This window comes from Culex pipiens, chromosome 2 (genome assembly GCF_016801865.2).
Source record: "Culex pipiens pallens isolate TS chromosome 2, TS_CPP_V2, whole genome shotgun sequence".
Classification (NCBI taxonomy): Eukaryota; Metazoa; Arthropoda; class Insecta; order Diptera; family Culicidae; genus Culex; species Culex pipiens.
The window spans coordinates 183,784,728-183,805,952 of record NC_068938.1 but is presented as its reverse complement, the minus strand read 5'-3'; the positions used below and the strand labels follow the sequence as shown (position 1 = coordinate 183,805,952).

Here is a 21,225-nt window from a genome sequence, read left to right as displayed (position 1 = left end):
AGATTTCGGTCATTCGATTTTTGTTGTATTTTATTATCCGGCTGGAATTTTTTTGGTGCTTTCGGTATGCCCAAAGAAGCCATTTTGCATTATTAGTTTGTCCATATAATTTTCCATACAAATTTGGCAGCTATTCATACGAAAATGATACACGAAAATTAAAAAATCTGTATCTTTTGAAGGAATTTTTTGATCGATTTTTTTAAAACTTGATTTGCAGAAAGACACTATTTTTTTCTGATATGTTTTAGGGGACATTATATGTCAACTTTTCAGGAATTTCCAGAACGAGCAAAACATCTTTGACCGAGTTATGATTTTTTGAATCAATACTGATTTTTTTCAAAAAATCGAAATATTGTTCGCAAAAACTAAGGGCCGCATCAACAAAGTTCATAAAAGCAAAATATAGAGAATTTTTTCAGCTTTTCAAAAATATGTTTTTCAAATGTGGGCAAACATGTGCACCTATTTACAAAAAAAAAAATGAATAACTGCGACTATTTTCAAAAAAGTTACCTAAAAATGGTTATAACTTGAAAACGCTGCACTTTATCAAAATTTCACTAAAGTACTTTTTGATTGCAAATTCGATTTTAAATCGAAAAATGAAGTTGAATATTTTTTACGACCAATATTTAGATTTTTTGGAAAATTATTATTGATTCAAAAAAATTTAACTCGGTTGTAGATGTTTTGCCCATTCTGGAAATTTCTGAAAAGTTTGCATTTGTTGTACCCTAAACATATCAGAAAAAAAAAAAATAATAATAAAAATAGTGTTTTTTTTTTTGAAAAACAAGTTAGTGACAAAAATCATCAAACATTTTTTTACCGTGTATCATTTTTTTCAGTGTGGTCCTTATCCTTACCTACAACTTTACGAGAAGACACCAAATCGATCAGAAAGTTCCTTCAAAAGATACTGATTTTTTTAGAATTATCATGTATCGTTTTGTGTATGGACTGCTGCCAAATTTGAATGGAAAATTATAAGGACAAACTAATGATTGCATGGCTTCTTTGAGCATACCGAAAGCACCAAAAATGTTTTATTCTGATTAAAAAAATACAAAAATTAAAATAAAAAAAAGACCGATTTCGTAGAGAACTGCTCAACTACAGCAGACCGATAGTTGCCAAGTTATCGTCAGTTAAAAAATGATGGCATATTGGAAAAAAAACTTCGAAAATGCAATGCCTCAGTCAGAGCTTTGAACATTCGCAATTTCTTGCGTTCACACACGAACGAATGAGCGCAACGCAAAATCACTCGCACAGTCTTTTGACTCTGACCACCTCTCTCATCCGTGAAGAGCTCGTTCGTTTGAATTCCATCGAAATTCCGATCATCTTCCCCATGACTGCATTCAAATTATTGCTGTAAGCACGCAGCACCGCACAAACAAGAAAGAGAGAAAAAATAACGAAAGAGAAAGAGCATGCAGCTTCGTGTCGTGCCCGCGCCACTGCTTGAGTGTCGAGCTCGGCATTCGTTCGTTTCAACTTTGTGTGCGTTCACAGACGGCCAAAAATGAAAAATTGTAGGGAATTCACTATGCTATTTGAGAAAAATATTTTCAGATTATTCAGGACATGCATGCAAAAATAAAAATAGAAAAACCTGCATTTATACGTGAAATTAACCCCAAATTTGCATTAACTTGTAAACTGTGCATAATAACTAAAACATAATTGCATTTCGATTAAAAATTTTAAAAATAATATTAGTTTTCAAAAAATCAAATATTAACGAAAAAAAGCAGAAAAAAACAAAAAATTCTGAAATAACCAAATTTCCAAAAAATACACTTAATGTTTTCTTTCTGATCTACTAAAAATAAAGAAAAATTCAGGGCTGTGGAGTCGGAGTCGGAGTCGGAGCCGGAGTCGGTGGAGTCGGGTCTTTTTGGGGACCTGGAGTCGGAGTCGGAATCGGAGTCGTCAAAACTCGAACAGCTGGAGTCGGAGTCGGAGCCGGAGTCGGCTAAATTTTATGAGCTGGAGTCAGAGTCAGAGTCGGAGCCGAAGATTTCTGATAATCCGGAGTCGGAGTTGGAGCCGGAGTTATCTTAAATTCAACAAAAAATATGTTTTTTTTATTGTTCTATATTTCCTACATAACAGCTTAATTTACAAAACAAATTATATTTAATTGATTTATCAGATGCCATTATGTATTTGAAGCTTTTCATTGTGATTGAAAAGCTCTAATTGTGTTATTACACTATAATCACTAAATGATAACCTCTTACCCAAGTACGTAGTATCATAATTCAAAAAATAATAAAAAAATATTGGTTATGTAGTCAGACTATATTTATGTTCACTTTCAATTCAAATTTGACCAAATTTCATCCAGTTATTTCATAAAGTACACACAAAATCATCTTTTACCCCGATAGCGAATGTCTTAGAGGTTTAAAGTTAAATCATTTTTTAGGAAAAATTACGAGGTACATAAAAAGATTATAAATAGTAATCACTGTTTTTGCAGATCGAAAAAGAGTCACTGACAGTTTAATTTTTGTAACAAATAATCAACGATAATAACAATCTCTTACTTGGAACTCAACATGCGCATTTTGTTTATAACTGAGTACAAGAAAATAAAAGTGTTGCATTTAAAATAATTTAAACTAACAAAAAATGTAAAAAAAAAGGTGCAACAAATTTGAAATAATAATTGATTGTTGATGTTGATGTTGATTTTAGGTAAACAATTTTGATATCGTTGCAAATTATCGTTGAACAAATCTCAAGAATTCAGTACAAAAATGAACTAATAAAAATAGTATAGAACAGAATATAGGATTTTAATTTATTTTTCAAATATTGTAAATAAAAAACACAGAATCAAAATATTATCAACTGGTAAGAATTTTCTCATACTGTATGTCTTACGCCAATATGACGGAAGGTGATAATCATTGCAAATCAATGTACTTTAAAAAATTAAATATTTGTGACCTAGAAAATATTTTACTTGTGGATACTTGTTTTTTTATTATATTTTAAGTTTTTTCATATATTTTGATGGAGGCGCAAGATTATCCATAAAGCTCCGTTTTAGGTGAAGATTCACGAAGTATCGTGCACCTCCTTTTTAAAGTATATAGAATTTTAAAATTAAAATAAATTAAAAATTTCCAGGTTAAAATATTTTCCATGTCACAGATATTTGAAAAGGACATCTTATTGTCCTTTCCACGAAGAATTTGTTTAGATACATTGATTTGCAATAATAATCTCCTTCAGCCATGGCGTGATGTCCATGTACGTCTTAACAAAAGAACAAAACAAAGTTTCGATTAAAATTGTCATTTAAAAAACAAGGTGCCAATCACTGTGCTTCTTACAAATGTCAGCCTGAAAGTGAGCAAATTGAATTTTAATGTTCAATAGATCATTAAGGCCAGATTTCTTTTAGTTATTCATTTATAAATAACAATTTAATATTTCAATTTATTTGCTTTGAAAAAAATATTTTCAAATTTGAGGTTAAGCAAGTAAATCCAAATTTACTTACAAAACTGTTCTTCTCAAAATGCCTCTAAAACTGAAGATATTTTTTGATTTCTGTTTCCATAACGTATAAAACTTGTAATCTAGAAACTTTTTTCCGTTTATGTACTTTATTTTACTTTTACTTAACTTATTTTTTTTGAGCAAAGTATTTAAATAATCCTATTTATCAATGTTTTAATAATAATTAACTAATAATAGTTAACTAACTTTTGAAACATTTAAAAACATGTGAAGTCGGAGTTGGAGTCGGAGCCAACCATTTGTTGAAAGCTGGAGTCGGAGTCGGCTAGAGTTGGTAGGCCGGAGTCGGAGTCGGAGTCGGAGCCAACCATTTGTTCAAAGCCGGAGCCGGAGTCGGAGTCGGAGTCAGCTAATCTGAGAAAGCCGGAGTCGGAGTCGGAGTCGTTTGAAATATGACCCGACTCCGCAGCCCTGGAAAAATTAAGGTTTTAGGAATTTTACTTTTAGTGAGAAAAAACAAAGAATAGATTCTTTTAAGCATATTTTTGAATACATTTTTTTTAATATTTTTTCTGGTTCCAAATATGTTAATTGTAAAATAACAATAATGGAAATAATTTTAAATCTTTTATCAATGGAGCACTTCCATTCGAGCAGTTTTTGCATTTTTCTACAATGTATTTCTTATGGAGTGAACAGTCAAAAACTACTCGACTGCGGGTGCTCCATTGTTTTATTTTTAAGTTGAATGGAGCACCCGCAGTCGAGCCGTTTTTGACAGTTGAGCAGTTCTCTACGGAATCGGTCTTTTTTCTTTAATTTTAATTTTTGTATTTTTAAATCCGGCTGAAACTTTTTTGGTGCCTTCGGTATGCCCAAAGAAGCCATTTTGCATCATTAGTTTGTCCTTATAACTTTCCATACAAATTTGGCAGCTGTCCATACAAAAATGATACACTCAACCCCCGGTAATTGGTCACTTTTTCGTTTGACACTTTTTTAGTTTGTACCCCGTTGGTTGGTCAAAGTCAAACTAAAAAGTGACCCCGTTCGTTTGACAACGGTTGGTGTCAAACCATCGGGGTTTGAGTGTTTGTGAAAATTCAAAAATCTGTATCTTTTGAAGGATTTTTTTGATCGAGTTGGTGTCTTCGGCAAAGTTGTAGGTATGGATATGGACTACACTGAATGCTACACGGTAAAAAAAAAATTTGGTGATTTTTTATTTAACTTTTTGTCACTAAAACTTGATTTGCAAAAAAAACACTATTTTTAATTTTTTTTTTTTTTTGATATGTTTTAGAGGACATAAAATGCCAACTTTTCAGAAATTTCCAGAATGGGCAAAAAATCTTTGACCGAGTTATGATTTTTTTAATCAATACTGATTTTTTCAAAAAATCGAAATATCGGTCGCAAAAATTTTTCAACTTCATTTTTCGATGTAAAATCGAATTTGCAATCAAAAAGTACTTTAGTGAATTTTAGTGCACCGTTTTCAAGTTATAGCCATTTTTAGGTAACTTTTTTGAAAATTGTCGCAGTTTTTCATTTTTTATAATTAGTCCCCATGTTTGCCCACCTTTGAAAAAAATATTTTTGAAAAGCTGAGAAAATTCTCTATATTTAGCTTTATTGAACTTTGTTGATGCGACCCATAGTTGCTGAGATATTGCTATGCAAAGGCTAAAAAACAGGAAAATTGATGTTTTCTAAGTCTCACCCAAACAACCCACCATTTTCTAATGTCGATATCTCAGCAACTATAGGTCCGATTTACAATGTTAAAACATGAAACATTCGTGAAATTTTCCAATCCTTTTGGAAAAAAATATTTTCAAAAATTTAAAATCAAGACTAACATTTCAAATGGGCGTAATATTGAATGTTTGGCCCGTTTAAAATGTTAGTCTTGATTTTAAATTTTTGAAAATATTTTTTTCGAAAAGATCGGAAAATTTCACGAATGTTTCATGTTTCCCATTCTGGAAATTTCTGAAAAGTTGGCATTTTATGTCCTCTAAAACATATCAAAAAATAAAAAAAAATTAAAAATAGTGTTTTTTTTTTCAAATCAAGTTTTAGTGACAAAAAGTTAAATAAAAAATCACCAAAATTTTTTTTACCGTGTATCATTTTTTTTCAGTGTAGTCCATATCCATAACTACAACTTTGTCGAAGACACCAACTCGATCAAAAAAATCCTTCAAGAGATACAGATTTTTGAGTTTTCACATATCATTTTTGTATGGACAGCTGCCAAATTTGTATGGAAAATTATATGGACAAACTAATGATGCAAATTGGCTTCTTTGGGCATACCGAAGGCACCAAAAAAGTTTCAGCCGGATTAAAAAATACAAAAAAATCGAATGACCGAAAACTCAGAGAATTGCTCAGTTCGCTCCATAAGAAATACATTGTAGAAAAAAGCAAAAACTGCTCGAATGGAAGTGCTCCATTGGAAAATCGTCATGGAATAACATTTGCATCGGCCTTATTTTCCATTTTATTTTAAAATGTTAAATATTATTTCAATGACTTTTTTCGCATAGAAAATACTAGTTTTTGCTTAGAATTTTCAAAATCAGAATTAAATTACACAAAAAATTTCAGATTTGAAATTGTCAAATTAAAAATATTTTTCCCCTTCCCAGGATTCACCATTCCGCCCCTCCCGTTCGGCCGCCTCGAGAACGACACCGAACTGGTGGTGGAACCGTACAAGCGCAACCCGCTAAAGAAAGACCCCGACCCGATTCTCCCTCCGGGTCCCGGCCTAACCCGCAGCGCCACCAACCTCAACATCGCCGAATTGGTCCGCCAACGGCAGCTTCAACGCACTAAATCCAAGGAACTCGACATCAGCGATACGCTGATCAACTCTGCGGGGCTGATTGTACCTTCCGCGGCAGTGGATCCAGTCAAGAAGCGTCCGATCACGTGGCATCGGAACAACCACGCGGTGGAGAATGGCACCGGGAAGGAGAACCACCACCGGTTGGAGAATGGAGGTGACAATCACAAGGAGAAAAGCATTTTGAAGCGGAATTCTGCGGCGCCGGCGACGAACGGATTGACCAACGGAACATCCTCCGGAGGGGGAGTGTTGGCCAACGTGCAGACCGCGGTGCGGAATTCGCTGTTTGAAAACGATCTCGAGAGGCATTTAAACAAGCTGCAAAACAGCAAATCGATGGCGAACTTTTTGAGCGAACCCGCGAAGACGGTGGTTGAGAAGCGGGACGTCGTGGAGCCCAAGTACAAGAACAGGGGGCAATATCTGGACGACCTGGTGGCGACGCTGCAGCGGGAGGTTCCGCGAACGTTCGAATTTCGAGTTATTAAGGGGAGTTGGAACTGTCGCAGGAACAATTCGCAAATTTGTGACATTTACATCACGAAGGAGAACGTTCCGGACGGGATGGACATCAACCATCCGTTCCTGCTGACCAGCAACGACGACCGGGAGTACTTTGTGAACGTGAGGTTGGCCACGGAGGTGGAGCGGTTCCCGCGGAATGCCTACCCGACGGTGGAAGTCAACGACAAGCTGATGGAACTGCTGGAGATCAATCATGGAGAGAAGGTGACCCTCAAAGCTAAGCAAACCGCGCTGAACATCGTAGACTTGATCGAGTTGGTGCCGGCGACGAAGGTCGCCCCGAAAGTTGAAGCGGACATCATCGAAAAGTTCAAGGAGTTTGTTCTGTTCAACTCGAAGGTGCATCCAGTTCTTTTAAATCAAGGGCAAGTGTTCAAACTGCCAGAGTACTACCTCACGATCAAGTTGCAGCCGGCGAACTTAAAGTACTGCTTGGTAAACGGGGTGATTCTGAGGCAGAGTAAAATAACCTGTGCTAGTGAGGTGAAAGCTTTGGGGAATTTGGTTGCTTGTGAGGGGGAGGAGAAGCCGAAGAAGGGTGGAGGGAAGCAGGAGGAGCATGGGCCGAAGCCGGTGAAGATTGCCAAGTTTCAGCAGATTGTGGACGAGTGCGTGGATCAGATCAAGTTGAAGCTGTGTCTGGATGAGCGGTCCAAGACGAGGAAGGCGTACAATGTGATTATTGCTGGTGAGTAAATCATACCCATGTCATAATTTTAAAATGAAAAAAAAAATTTTTGCTTTTCAAAATGGTTACTCTTGATTTTAAAATTTTGAAATTATTTTTTATGAGAAAGAGCTAAAAATGTCACGAGCGAGTTGTAGCGCTATAATTATGGCAAATTGTGTCCAGGGCATTCGTGGAAATATTGTCCTATCCCAAAGGATGGGAGCATGATGCTCCCAACAAATAATTTCGCTTCTTCCTTCCCTATAGATTTAGAATTTTGCTGTTTTTCGAACACTCCGTGCTCAAACTCAACCCATTTCAATGAAACTTTACGCACTATGTCTGGCCGCTTTAACGCTTGTGATGTTTCAATGCATGTTAATGCAATAGCGCACTACAATCGTTAATAAATGACAAGCAGAAAGTTAGGCGTAATCTAACCTCAGGTTTTCTCCAGGATCCCTTTGAAAGAATGGCTGCGTTAGGGTTGGATTAAATTGAATTAGATTATTAAAAAAGCTGAAATTGTTACAAAATTTAATTTTACATATTGATTTGAAAATTGATTCCAAAATCCATTTTAAATCCTTTGCGGTAGTTCAAAGGGTCACTGTACTCAGAAAAATAAGCTTTATCGTTATGAGCAATAATATGTATTAAAAATTTAAACTTCATTTTAGGACCCAATTACATGACACTTAGAAAAACTTTTTTTTTCACAAAATTTCAACTTTAAGAGGCTGGCCCATCAACTAAGTTAAAAAAAGAAAGTTGAAGAAAAATCTGACATTTTTCGAAAAGTTTACTTTAAATTTTGTAAAACTGGAGCTATGTAATCACCTTGAAAAATAACTTAAATTTGGATTGCAAATTTGATTTTCCAAAAACCAGGAAACCTAAAACATATCAAAAACTTTCAAATAAAGAAAAAAGAATCGGGAACTCAACTTATAAATTCGTATAAAAAATTGTTTTTTTTTTCCAGTGTAACTTTTTTTTCCTGAAAAATCTTAATCATTATCTACTAGTTTGCCGAAGACACCAAATCGATCAGATAATTCCTTCTCAAGATACAAATTTTTAAATATACTCATGCCCATTTTTGAATGATCAGCCCGCAAAATTGTATGAAACCGTGTAATTTGCAAAATTCTAGGGAATTACTTAGCTCGCGTGTAAATCAATGAAAAAACTAACTACTTTTTTATCTTTGAGTTCTGTTTTTTTTATAATTAAATCTATTTAAAAATCGCTCAGTTTTGAAACAATGGAAAACACACAATAATATTACAGAAAGACGAAAATTTATTAATGAATCAAAAATTCATTACAATTGGTTTGAATTTAGGCATTTTGTTTGGTTTTTTAAGAACTGCTAAATTTTTAAATAATAAAATAGGTACTCTCTAAATACCACAAAACAAATCATTTAGCTACTTTTAAACTTTTAAACCGTTTGTTCTTTGATCTTTCGACCTTTTGTCGCACATCCCTTTTGAGGTAATTGTTTTCGGGGCAGTAATTTTCCCTTCGGATAATCGAATCACGAAACATTTTTTTTCCGTTGTCTTATTTTTGATTGTAAAGCTTTAACTACTCTCAAATGATTTAGAATTTTTAAATTCAAGATGGCGACCAAAATTTTAGATTAGATTAGAGATTAGATTAGATCAAGATGGCGACCAAAATAGCGGTGATAAGATATTGAAAAAAATGCTATTTTTAGTTAAAAAGGCTATCAAATATTGATCAATTTTTTTTTATTCAATTATCTTCTGAAAAAAGCATGGTTGGAAAAAATATTCGTGGATATAAACTTTACATATTCTTCTGATCTTCACAAAATCGGCCGGTTTCATGACATTTTACTTTCTGTATTTTTTTTATTTGACTCAAATTTCCAGGTGGCTGTCCTATGACCAAAGAATGCATTTTGCATAATTGCTTGCAAATGATTTTTAATAGTTTTTGTCTTTAGGCTGGTACAAATTTTATTTAAAGTTTTTGTCATCGCCCCTCATTGCCATTGCCTCCCATTCAAAGTTGGTCCGAAAAATCAGGGGTCAAAAAATATTTTTTCAAAAAACTTTAAAATTTCGATGTACATTTATGTGCAATCATATGAAATCGATTTGAAATGCGCGCCCTGCATTAAAAATCATTTTTAGCATATTTGGGTTGATTATTTTTTTCTAATTTTTTGTAAATTTTCGATTTTTTATAACGCAAAAAATTTTTTTTTTGCTAGCTTGTTTGTTTTCCCCAAATCATACTTTTTTTTATAATAATAATTGCAAAACGCAGGCCAAGGGTGCATGATACTGATGATACTCGTCGGTTGACACACCTAGGCGAGGAACACCCCGGAAGGAGCCCAACTACATCCGTAGTGCTGTTTGGACAAAACAGCATGGCCCTGGTTCCTTGCAAGTGTCCTATTTTCTTACCTCCACGTTGGCTTGGTTTAGTCATCATGATGACAAGTAGAGGGTGACTATTCTCGAGATTTTCAATTTCCCGGGAATCGAGAGTTGAATTTTGCAATTTCCCGGGAATTCCCGGGACCCGGCAGTTTTTTTTAACTATGCCAATAGTGCCAATCTTTATAAAGAAAAGTAATTAATGTGTTTCTTTTCAATGAATTTAGATACAATTAATTTCAGGGTTGTTACGGACGGCGCGGATCGCGCGGATGGCGCGGATGGCGCGTATCGCGCGGATCTGGCGCGGATTTGCTGACTAATTTTTGGATTTCGCGCTGATAGCTATTTTGATAAACAAAATAATTGGGAACGATAGAAATTCTTTCAAATTACAAAGGAAAATATTATTAGGAATTAAATGAATTCAATCTTTTTCGTTAAGTGCGAAAACATCAATTTCTAAGAAGTTGTAAATGAAGAAATTTTTCTTCTAAATATGATTGATTGCTTCAAGGAGCGATTTTTTTTATGTATTGAGATTTGTTATATAAATTTAACATAACATTAGAACTCATTACTTTTAAAACATCTGCATAATAATTCAAAGAAAATACAATTTTTTTTAAATCTAAATAACAAAATTCGAAAGTTACAGAATTTTAAAAATTTAAAGCTGTGAAACTTTTTAGATTTTCTATGTTTTTTTCAATATAAAAAATAATTTTTTTTAATTTTTGGTTTATTGAAAATATTAAAAATTCTATTGCCACTCTGATTCAGGTAGAATTGATTCTTACCAATTATCACAACATGACGAAATCCACTTAGAAATCTGCTAAAATCTCCGCCTAAAAGCGAAATGTAATGTTAAAATAAAAAAAAACAAATCTGGAATTCAACAATTTGAAAATTCAGAATTTACATGTTCAAATAATAAATAAAAGAATTCATAATTTGAACTTGTCAAAACATACAGACTCAAAAAACTTAAATAAGTACGAATTATTCATTTGAAAAATTACGAAAATGTTACAATTGATTTTTTTGTTAATTTTTAATGTTTTAAGAAAGTTCTTAAGTTATTAAATTATTAAATTATTAAATTATTAAATTATTAAATTATTAAATTATTAAATTATTAAATTATTAAATTATTAAATTATTAAATTATTAAATTATTAAATTATTAAGTTATTAAATTATTAAATTATTAAATTATTAAATTATTAAATTATTAAATTATTAAATTATTAAATTATTAAATTATTAAATTATTAAATTATTAAATTATTAAATTATTAAACTATTAAATAATTAAATTATTAAATTAATAAATTATTAAATTATTAAATGATTAACTTATTTAATTATTAAATTTTTAAATTATTAAATTATTTTTTTTGCCATTTTCTTAGTTCGGATCATTTTCGGAGTCATATTTTAGTTTATAATAGAAATTTCGTGTTTCGATTTTCCAGAGTTGAGTTTTGGCGAGAATTATCAAGTACTAAATCCCTAGATTTTATAATTTGGTGATTTATTTTATGGTTTTAATTTTTTTCCTGAATTTGTTTTTAAATCAACGATATTTAGAGTGTTGCAAAAAATACTAATATTGTTTCAGAAATGGCAATAAAGGTTCCATTTGGTACAGGTGGGATATGAATCCACAACTGATCAACGGTACTGATCCAAATGCCTTCTGTATTATTCTTTTTTCGTTTAAAATTTCATTCATTATGTTACTCTCTTATATGTTTGTCGCGATTTTTTTTATATGGCGCGGATTTCACGCGGATTGGGTTTTGGGGTCGGCGCGGATCTGGCGCGGATTTTTTTTCGACTTTTCCGTAACAACCCTGTAATTTATACTTTTTCAATAAAACGTTAATTACTAGCCTCGTTATTTTCGGGAACTGTCTACCTTTATTTTTTTCTGAATCTGCAAATACAAGATCGCTTTTTTATTTTTTTTTTGGACTCATAATTGCAGTTTAAAATGTTTACGAATCTTAATTCGTACTAAGTGATTTTTCAAAAGTTGCACAAACTTGTTTGTAGATTTTTGTGATGTATAAAAAAAAGCTAATATATAATTTCCCAGTATCGGGATTTTTGCAATATGATAAATAACGACTCAAAACAACAATTTAAAATTGTTTTTTTTTCTTTTTAATGTCAACTGTAAATATTAATTGACGAAATAGTTATTAGGAAAATCAGAATGTTCAAATGTGGCGGATCTTAACTTTATAAAGATTGCCAGATTTTTTTTTAAATTAATAATGAGGTTGATGCGAAACACAAAACAATTTATTGACATCGAAAAAGAAAAAAAAAACCTTAGCATTACCAAAAAAAAACTAGATTGAGAGGATTGCTATGCTCGAGAGAGGATATGTAAATTATACTTATCTTGAAAAGGCTTTTCCTCTTTGAAATAATAATAATTAGAAACAATAACTGCTAAGTATGTTTAAGTTCCTTGGTCATGAGTAAGGACCTCGACGCCGTTAACAATGTTGGCTTTAAAATAAAATTTCGTGATAATATCACTTCCCCCCAGCCAACATTTTTGCCATGCGAAGCGGGCCTCGACGCTGTGTCTAGGTTTAATTCCTAGCTAGGAGCCATCAGTGTCTTAAGAGGTGGTCCCAAGGCCGAGTAGGAGTTCATGAAGCAAATTGGTCGTCTCCCACCCCTTTTAAATTGAAAAATGAACTCTGAAACCAGCGCTTACTCACAACAGAAACAGAGGACTCTTCTAGGCATTGTAGGATAGAATAGATTTTGAAATTTATTTAAAAAAAAATATTATTACGTAGCATTTTGATATGTCAAAATTTCCATAGAGTCTCGGTCAATCGGACAAAATTCGTTAATCTGTTGAACTAACGGTTTTCGGATTATGGTTGTATCGACCATTGTTGCGAATCGAGGGTCTACTGGAGCCTTGACGATCAAATGGAGCCTAACATTTCAAAAGGGCGCATGGGTTTTGTGAACAGGAGTGTGTCTCCTTCACTCAAATGACAGTTTACATAAGGTATAATAGAGGTGCACTCTTGTTTGCAAAGCTCTATGCCCTAATGAAATGAATGGCATGAAATAGTCGTCTTAATTACTAGTGTTCAACTTATGAACTGTTCATTTATGTTTATTGGTTTTTGGAAGCGGCAAGACTGGTTTAAAAACAAGATCCTTTACCTTATTTGGCGTTATAATAAAACATTCGGGGATTTGAGATTAAATTTACTTTCAGACAGTTTAGTTTAGGTTGTTGATTAAATAGATAGTTTTCCGTAGATGAATAATTGGACTTAAATGATTAGTTGATTTGAACGAAGTGTAAAATTTCATTGGCAGATCTGTTTCTAGTTGTAATGTACGACAAGACTATTGACGGACGTGACAGGTCGGCAGTTAGTTTTCATCTTTTTTTCTCTAGTATTTTTTATTTCCTTTAAATTTGGAATACATCATAGGTTTCTTTTGTATAGATCTCCGATTAGTTACATTTTCTTATTTAATTAACTAATAATTTAATTTATTCCGGGCCTTCTTACTTTGAATCACAATTTCAGATTTTCTTTATTCAGTGTTAAACTTAGATTACCGTAACTGCTCAAATCATCCAAGTTCTTACTACTCACATCAACACTAATTTTCTTTCACCTCCCCCCTCCCGATCCCCTTAATAGTTGCACAAAAAAATAGTTAAAGCTCGGTATTAATTCACTGGGAGGTCGTGTAAAAATGTCCGTGCTTGTGAAGTTCTGTTTCTGTGTCACTGTTGTGTTAGTTTGTAACATGTTCGACATGAAACTTCTAACCAGCAATGATTAGTTATGCGGAATTCTTCAAGTACGGGAGCACGACGAAAATTAGACGACCCGAAGAAATAGTGAAAGTGATAGTGAAAGCAAATAAATAAAGTGTCAATAAATAATCATAAAGTGGAATTATTATTATAAATATATTTAATATTATATTACACTTTATATCTGTGTAAAACTCACTATCAGAATCTAATGTTTTCTTGTTCTTTTCGTTTCAAACCGAATGAGCGAGCATCTGACTTGCTACACAGCTGCAGGACAAATTAACACCAGCTGTGATCAATACCACACCGACTGTCAAGGATTGCTACCAAGCTTGGTTTCCACGGCTATATGTCCAACCGAGAGACCTCCAAGGTCGCAGGGAAGTATTAATTAGTATCGCCTTTTTATTTTTGACCCTTTTGTTAATACAAATTCCTTTGCAGATACCACATTAAAAGTATGGCTCGCGCTCTGCTTTGATGTTTTGCTTATTCTATCCGCTTTCTACCCCCAATGTGTCCTGCACTGGGGGTGCCTTCGAGTTGACCTGGGCCGCCTGAGGAATAATGTCGTAGGTGGCTCGTGTACAGGTTCACTCACCTCTCCTCGCGGCAAGGTTTTCCGTAGGTCTACACTCGAACATGCAACATGGGACAGCATGAATCTTCAGCTGAAGCCGGACGAATGTATTCCGAAATTACAGAATTACAGAATTACCTCCCCCCTCCCGATCCCCTATATCTTCCGGTGGTGTTCATTTGGTATGCAATACTAGTTCGGCCACTACCCTTTTTTCCACAAGAAACCGGACTTGGACTGACTTGAGGCCGCGTCCCCCACCTTGCTCCGTAAAAGGAAAACGAAAACGAATAACTGCTAAGTATGTTTAAGTTAAAATTTAAACTTTCTGAATAAGAAGATTAGAGATGCATTGGCTTATTCAAACTTGAACACCGAATATTAAATTTAACATCCAATGACAAAAACAATTTCGAATTAGTTGATTAGCTGATTAGTTTATATGATTTTGCTACGATATTCATAAGCTTAAAATTTCCCGGGAGTCTCGACCAAATTTCCCGGGAATCGAGAGGTCCAAAAATGGTCGATTTCCCGGGAATTCCCGCTCGTCACCCTCTAATGACAAGGTGTAACCTAGCTGGTGGCCTGTGGAAACGACTCGTAAACCTTTGACCAGCGAGGGTCAGAGTCGAGACGGCTAGAAGAAAGGGGCGCGTCAATGTGGGAAAGGGAAGTAATTTGTGATTGTAGACGGTATTGTTTTGATTCGCAGTATGTTGAGTCAACTGCTGTGGATGTATCTGAAACATCACACAACGGGGTTTCTCTTCTTTCCATTTTTTTCTATCATCTATATTCTGTTAATTTTGTTTCACTGATTCTCTAACGCAGCTTCTGTTTACTATCCTCCATTTGATTTCGATTTTACTCATTTGATTCTCTTATTTCTCAACGCTTTTCCACTCTATTTTACCAATTGATGCTGCTGTAACAAACTGTCTGCTTTCCCTTAATTTGGCAGCGATGTCAATTTTGTTTATCATGTGCCTTTTCTTTATTTATGTATTTGAATAATTTCTCATTTTCCCTATAAATTGTCCTCAATACAATCTAAGCTTGTTTGTTACCTCTATTTATTAGCTATTGTTAATGTCTTTATCTACTTCATAAATTACTATTTTTCTTTTACTATTGATTCTCTACATAGTATATTTCCTTCACTGTCCATTGTTTTGAAACTTCACCTTTTTCTTAAGCAAGTGAGGTTCGAGCCCTTACTCAATTTTTGGAATGATTAAAGAATTAACACAAATATTACTATTGTACTTTTGAAAAACTTTTATAAAATGCTTAGGACCAAAAAAATTGTAACAAAATACTGCGACAAAAGAAATAGCAACAGATAAACAGACTCAACAATAGGGAAGATTTCAGGAGAAAACAATACACAGTAAATAACAATTAGTTTTTGAATTCAAACTAAAAATAAAACAGTTTTTGATTTAATGAAAGTTGATAGGCACACTATAAATGGTTAGGCGCTTATACTTACATCAAACCCTACTTAATGTACCGAGTTAAAAAACACTCAAAGCGTGTTCTAGCGTGTTGCTCGTACTGACTCAGAGCAAGGGTGAGATGTAGGTGTAAGGGCAGTGCGTGTTCGTCGGGAACCTAGTGCATAAGATCGGTCAAGGCCCGTTCTTACACTGAAAATTGCGAATTGCGAATAATAATTGCAAAACAACTTAACTAGTGTAAAATGCATTTAAAAACACTTTTTGCATTCAAATGTTGAGACTATGGCTTGTTATTTCAATTTATATAATTTTTTTTTAATTAAATTCTGAGCGAATGTCTAAGTTTTTGTGTGGTATGTCGATCAAAATAATTGCACTAAATTATCTTGACACTGGCTTAGTCGATTTTGACCGTTTTTGTCTAATTCGAGCCGACTTAGGGTGTAATAAGTTCCTTTTGAAAATCATAAAGCTTAATAAATTAATTGAAAATTTATGCTAAAGGAACGATTTAAGTTAAAGTCCGGAAGATTTTGAAAAGGGCGGTTTGTGACAGAAACATACCGATATCTCAGAAACTAATAGCCGATAGTAAATGTGAAAAATTTGATTATTCGTGATTTTTTTTTCAGATTTCTTGACCTGGTGCACAGTTTATAGGGGAACAGCATCTAATTCCAGCGTGCCTCTAATGTTGGCAGGTCAGAACTTTGACATTCAATTAAAGCTGATTAAAAGCGTTTTCAACTGAACTCGAGTGATAAATAGCTCAATAAGAAGTGAGCAAGCAAGTTTCTATCAAAAGTTTCGCAAAATTAGTTGTTTAAATAGTGAAAATCAGCAAATTGGATGGAGTTAGGAGCGAGTGCTTAACCTGCCAAACATACGAGAATTTCCCCTACTAACAGGCTATCGTAACCAATAAAACAACAAATTATAAATTACAAAAAAAAAAAACATATTTAATTCAGTACACGATGATAAACTAAAAAAAACTGAAGTGTTCAAAAATCTAAATCATCATACCATTCCCACAGGTTCCTCCCAGGGTGGCAAGAAGAGCATCGTCCATTCGATCCTGACCCAACTCGGCGAAGCCCCGTTCCACTGCTTCTCGGCGACGTTCCACTGCTCGAAGCACAAGGGCCGCAAACCGGACTCGATCCAGAAGGATCTGCGCCACTTTCTGTACCTGTGCATGTTCCACGGTCCAGCCGTGATCCACCTAGAAGGGCTGGACGTGCTGACGCACCAAGCCGGTGAGCAGAACACCCAGGACGCGGAGTATCATAACAAGTGAGGGCGCGTCTTGAAGAGGTTTTTCGAGAAACGAAATTGAGGTTATGTCTAACTTATTTTTGCAGGGTTTCGGACGTGATCCGGAAGCAGATCGACGAGTTTACCAGCGTGAATCCGATTTCGGTGATTGCAACGGTTGGAAGTGTTAGTACGCTGAATCGGAGATTGTTTTCTTCGAGGGGCTTCCATCTGTTTCACCACATCTATCGGGTGCCGAACCTGGACAAGACTGACCGCGAGGTGGCGTTGAAGAGTTTGTTTGTGAATAAAAAGTGCAAGTTGGAGAAGCGAATCAACTGGAAGAAGTTGGCGGTGGCGACCGAGGGTTACACGATTGGCAGTTTGGTGCAGATGGTAGATCGGGCGGTGTTTTATGCGTTCAAGAAAAGTGAGTTTTTTATTTATCCTGGATTTTTTTATTTGTTAATTTACATTGGAATTTCACAAAAAATCAAAATGTTTTTAACTGGAACTTTAAAATATTCAATTTTTTGGGCCACCCTAATGAGTACTTGATCATCAGCTCACTGAGAGCTTGTTTAGAATTGTCTTGTGTTTCTTCAATATTTCCCGTTTTTTGTTATTATCCTTTTGTTTCTTCTAAGATTCCCGCTCTCCCCTCATAACGGAGGACATGCTTGCCGGTGCGCTCGACGTGACCAACTCGTACTGCCTGCAGGGCATCGAGAACCACAAGCACCAGCAGCAATCGGACGACCTGGACGAGAACGACGACGTGCCGGGTGATCAAATCCCAGGTCTGGAAAATGCCATCGATGTCTTCCAGGAGGTCCTCATGTGGCCCAGCCGATTCCCCAAGATCTTTGAGAGTTCACCACTGCGGAACCAGGCTGGAATTTTGCTCTTTGGACCACCCGGAACGGGCAAGACTTATCTGGTGTCGAAGCTGGCCAAGACGTGGAATTTGCGGATGATCTCCGTAAAGGGTCCGGAACTGCTCGCTAAGTACATTGGTCAAAGTGAGGAGAATGTGAGGAATCTGTTTGACCGGGCACGGAGTGCCAAACCTTGTGTTCTGTTCTTTGACGAGTTTGACAGCTTGGCGCCGCGGAGAGGTCACGACTCGACGGGGGTTACGGATCGAGTGGTGAATCAGCTGCTTACCGAATTGGACGGCGTTGAGGGTCTTCAAGGGGTTACGGTGATTGGAGCGACCTCGCGGCCAGAACTTCTCGATCCGGCGTTGTTACGATCCGGAAGAATTGATCGGCTTGTCGAGTGTGGACTTCCGAGCGAGGTAAATTTGGAGTTGTTCAAAATTAAAATCAAATTAAACTAACCTTCAAACTTTACAGGAATCCCGACTGGCAATCTTCAAGAACCAAAGCAGATCGCTGGATCTGGCCGCCGATGTTCAACTTTCTCTGTTTGCGAAGAAATCCAACTGCTACACCGGAGCGGACATCCAGAGCATCCTGACGACGGCGAACATGCAGGCGGTGCAGGAGTGTCTGGCCGGGGATGACGAGGTAAGCCGATTTTGTCAAGAGAGTCAAGGCCAAGTCAGGATTCGACGCAAGAAAGGGGGACGCGTTTAATTACAGAAGATTATAATTACGAGGGTGAGGGAAACGCTCCTTTGAAAGTCGATTTAATTACCTCACCGAAAGCGGATTGAGGGCGGTTGAAAGTTTCACTCTCGGGAAACTCACGCAGCAGAGTCTGATAAGATCCGCGCTTCCGGGTGTCGTTTGATGGGGAAGGCTGTGTTAAAGAAGATGATACCTTTTTTGGTCTTTTTGAGGGGGATCAATAATCAAATTGTTCACTGTAGGGGAGCTGGGGGTAAGACGGCCACCCCACTGTTTTAATAAGTATACTAATGAATATTACTAAAATGTTCAGCAATACTGTTCCTCATGCTAAATAATGCATGTGGAGTAGCGTGTCCCAAAAAAAAACGAATTCGAGGAATTCAATGTGCTCAGTTCTCAAATGATAGAAAATCATGTTAGAAACAACTCTCTCATACATGAAAACTTTCGGAAAAATCGTTTACCACGTTCCCTGGGCATTTTTTTGAAAAAAGTCAGTTTTTTCGACAATTTCACAAAATCTGCTTAGAAAAAATGGAAAATTTTAAAATTTCAAATAGCCTATACCATTAAATGATGGTCTGTGGTCCAATAAACAAGTTATTGTATCGATTTGGCCTTTTAAAACTTTGTTTTCACTTTCCCGGTAGCTTTTATGTCGAAAAATACGAGTTTTTGCTTTACTTTTTTTCAATCTTTTCCCTCGGTATTGAACACAAAAATTTCCTCATATGTGAAAATACATGCATCTTGTAGGAAATTTTCCGCCGAAGATTTTCGTCTAAGCAATTTTGAAGTTTCATCAACTCTGAGCTGAGATATTCCAGTTTTTGTGATGAAAGAATATTGAATATTTGAAAATGTTGATATTAATCATCATTGGCATACAATATTAAGGATAATTTAAGCCTAATTTGAAGTGAGGCTGTATCGCATCTGTTTTTAAACATGATTGGTTCTTCCTTCAATACTAAGGTCCACCTGGTTTTGTTTTCTCATGGCACACTACGTGCTAAATGAATGAATTACTTTTAGCAAATAACTCATATTTAGAGCATTTGGCATTTAAACCAATCGATGCACGTTTGCTGTGTTTCCATGGATACAAATAAACAAATAACAAATATAAGGTTCAATTGTACGCATTTCCGTGATCTGAACCACAACGTAACGTTTACACTCCCTTCTTATAACTCCTGTTGATAAATCCGATGTTCAGGTAAATTAAAAATATCACTAATATTTGGAATTTATTCTATAGGGATCCATCCATTAATCACGTAGACATTTTTTTTAAATCTCAGCTCCCTCCCCTTCTCATGGTCAATTGTCCATAAAAAAAACTTTTTTGGTTGGAGCGTGGACAATTGCCAACCCCGTACAATCGAACCATATATTTCGATGCCTCTGTGCTCTTGTACTAAGCTTACTGGTTTTCCTATCTAGATAGCATAAGAGAGCACAGATGCATCGATTTGTTATTTGTTTATTTGTATCCATGGAAACACAGCAAACGTGCATCGATTGGTTTAAATGCAAAATGCTCTAAATATGAGTTATTTGCTAAAAGTAATTCATTCATTTAGCACGTAGTGTGCCATGAGAAAACAACACCAGGTGGCCCTTAGTATTGAAGGATGAACCAATCATGTTTAAAAACAGATGCGATACAGCCGCACTTCAAATTAGGCTTAAATTATCCCTAATATTGTATTCCAATGATGATTAATATCAACATTTTCAAATATTCAATATTCTTTCTTCACAAAAACTGGAATATCTCAGCTCAGAGTTGATGAAACTTCAAAGTTGCTTAGACGAAAATCTTCGGCGGAAAATTTCCTACAAGATGCATGTATTTTCACATATGAGGAAATTTTTGTGTTCAATACCGAGGGAAAAGATTGAAAAAAAGTAAAGCAAAAACTCGTATTTTTCGACATAAAAGCTACCGGGAAAGTGAAAACAAAGTTTTAAAAGGCCAAATCGATACAATAACTTGTTTATTGGACCACAGACCATCATTTAATGGTATAGGCTATTTGAAATTTTAAAATTTTCCATTTTTTCTAAGCAGATTTTGTGAAATTGTCGAAAAAACTGACTTTTTTCAAAAAAATGCCCAGGGAACGTGGTAAACGATTTTTCCGAAAGTTTTCATGTATGAGAGAGTTGTTTCTAACATGATTTTCTATCATTTGAGAACTGAGCACATTGAATTCCTCGACTTCGTGTTTTTTTGGGACACGCTAATGTGGAGTCACCTTTGCCAGAAATATTGTTTAAAATAGTATAAAAATAGCTCAAAATAAAAAAATAATTTTTGAACTTGAAACTGGATGTAATTTTCATGAATTACAACTTAGGCATTTTTGTTAAATAACAATATGTTTTTCTGTCTTCAAATATTTTTTCATGTTACTTCATGAAGTTTTCCCTAGATTATGTCCCTCGAAAAAGTTCAAAAAATTCGATGAACTGTTTACAAAAAATGTTTAAAAAAATAATTTATTTGGGGGCAAGACGGCCACCTCCTC

The 21,225-nt window shown here is 35.0% G+C and overlaps 1 protein-coding gene across 1 annotated transcript in view; it reads left to right on the top strand.

Moving 5' to 3' along the window:
• The window catches only part of LOC120426724 (peroxisome biogenesis factor 1), a 36,805-nt gene that overhangs the window by 5,756 nt on the left and 9,824 nt on the right, over window positions 1-21,225 (top strand). The window contains exons 4-8 of the mRNA XM_039591495.2: window positions 6,147-7,562; window positions 16,871-17,129; window positions 17,198-17,520; window positions 17,738-18,390; window positions 18,449-18,622. Coding sequence (XP_039447429.1) covers window positions 6,147-7,562; window positions 16,871-17,129; window positions 17,198-17,520; window positions 17,738-18,390; window positions 18,449-18,622 — 2,825 coding nt within the window. The remainder of the gene's footprint in view (window positions 1-6,146; window positions 7,563-16,870; window positions 17,130-17,197; window positions 17,521-17,737; window positions 18,391-18,448; window positions 18,623-21,225) is intronic.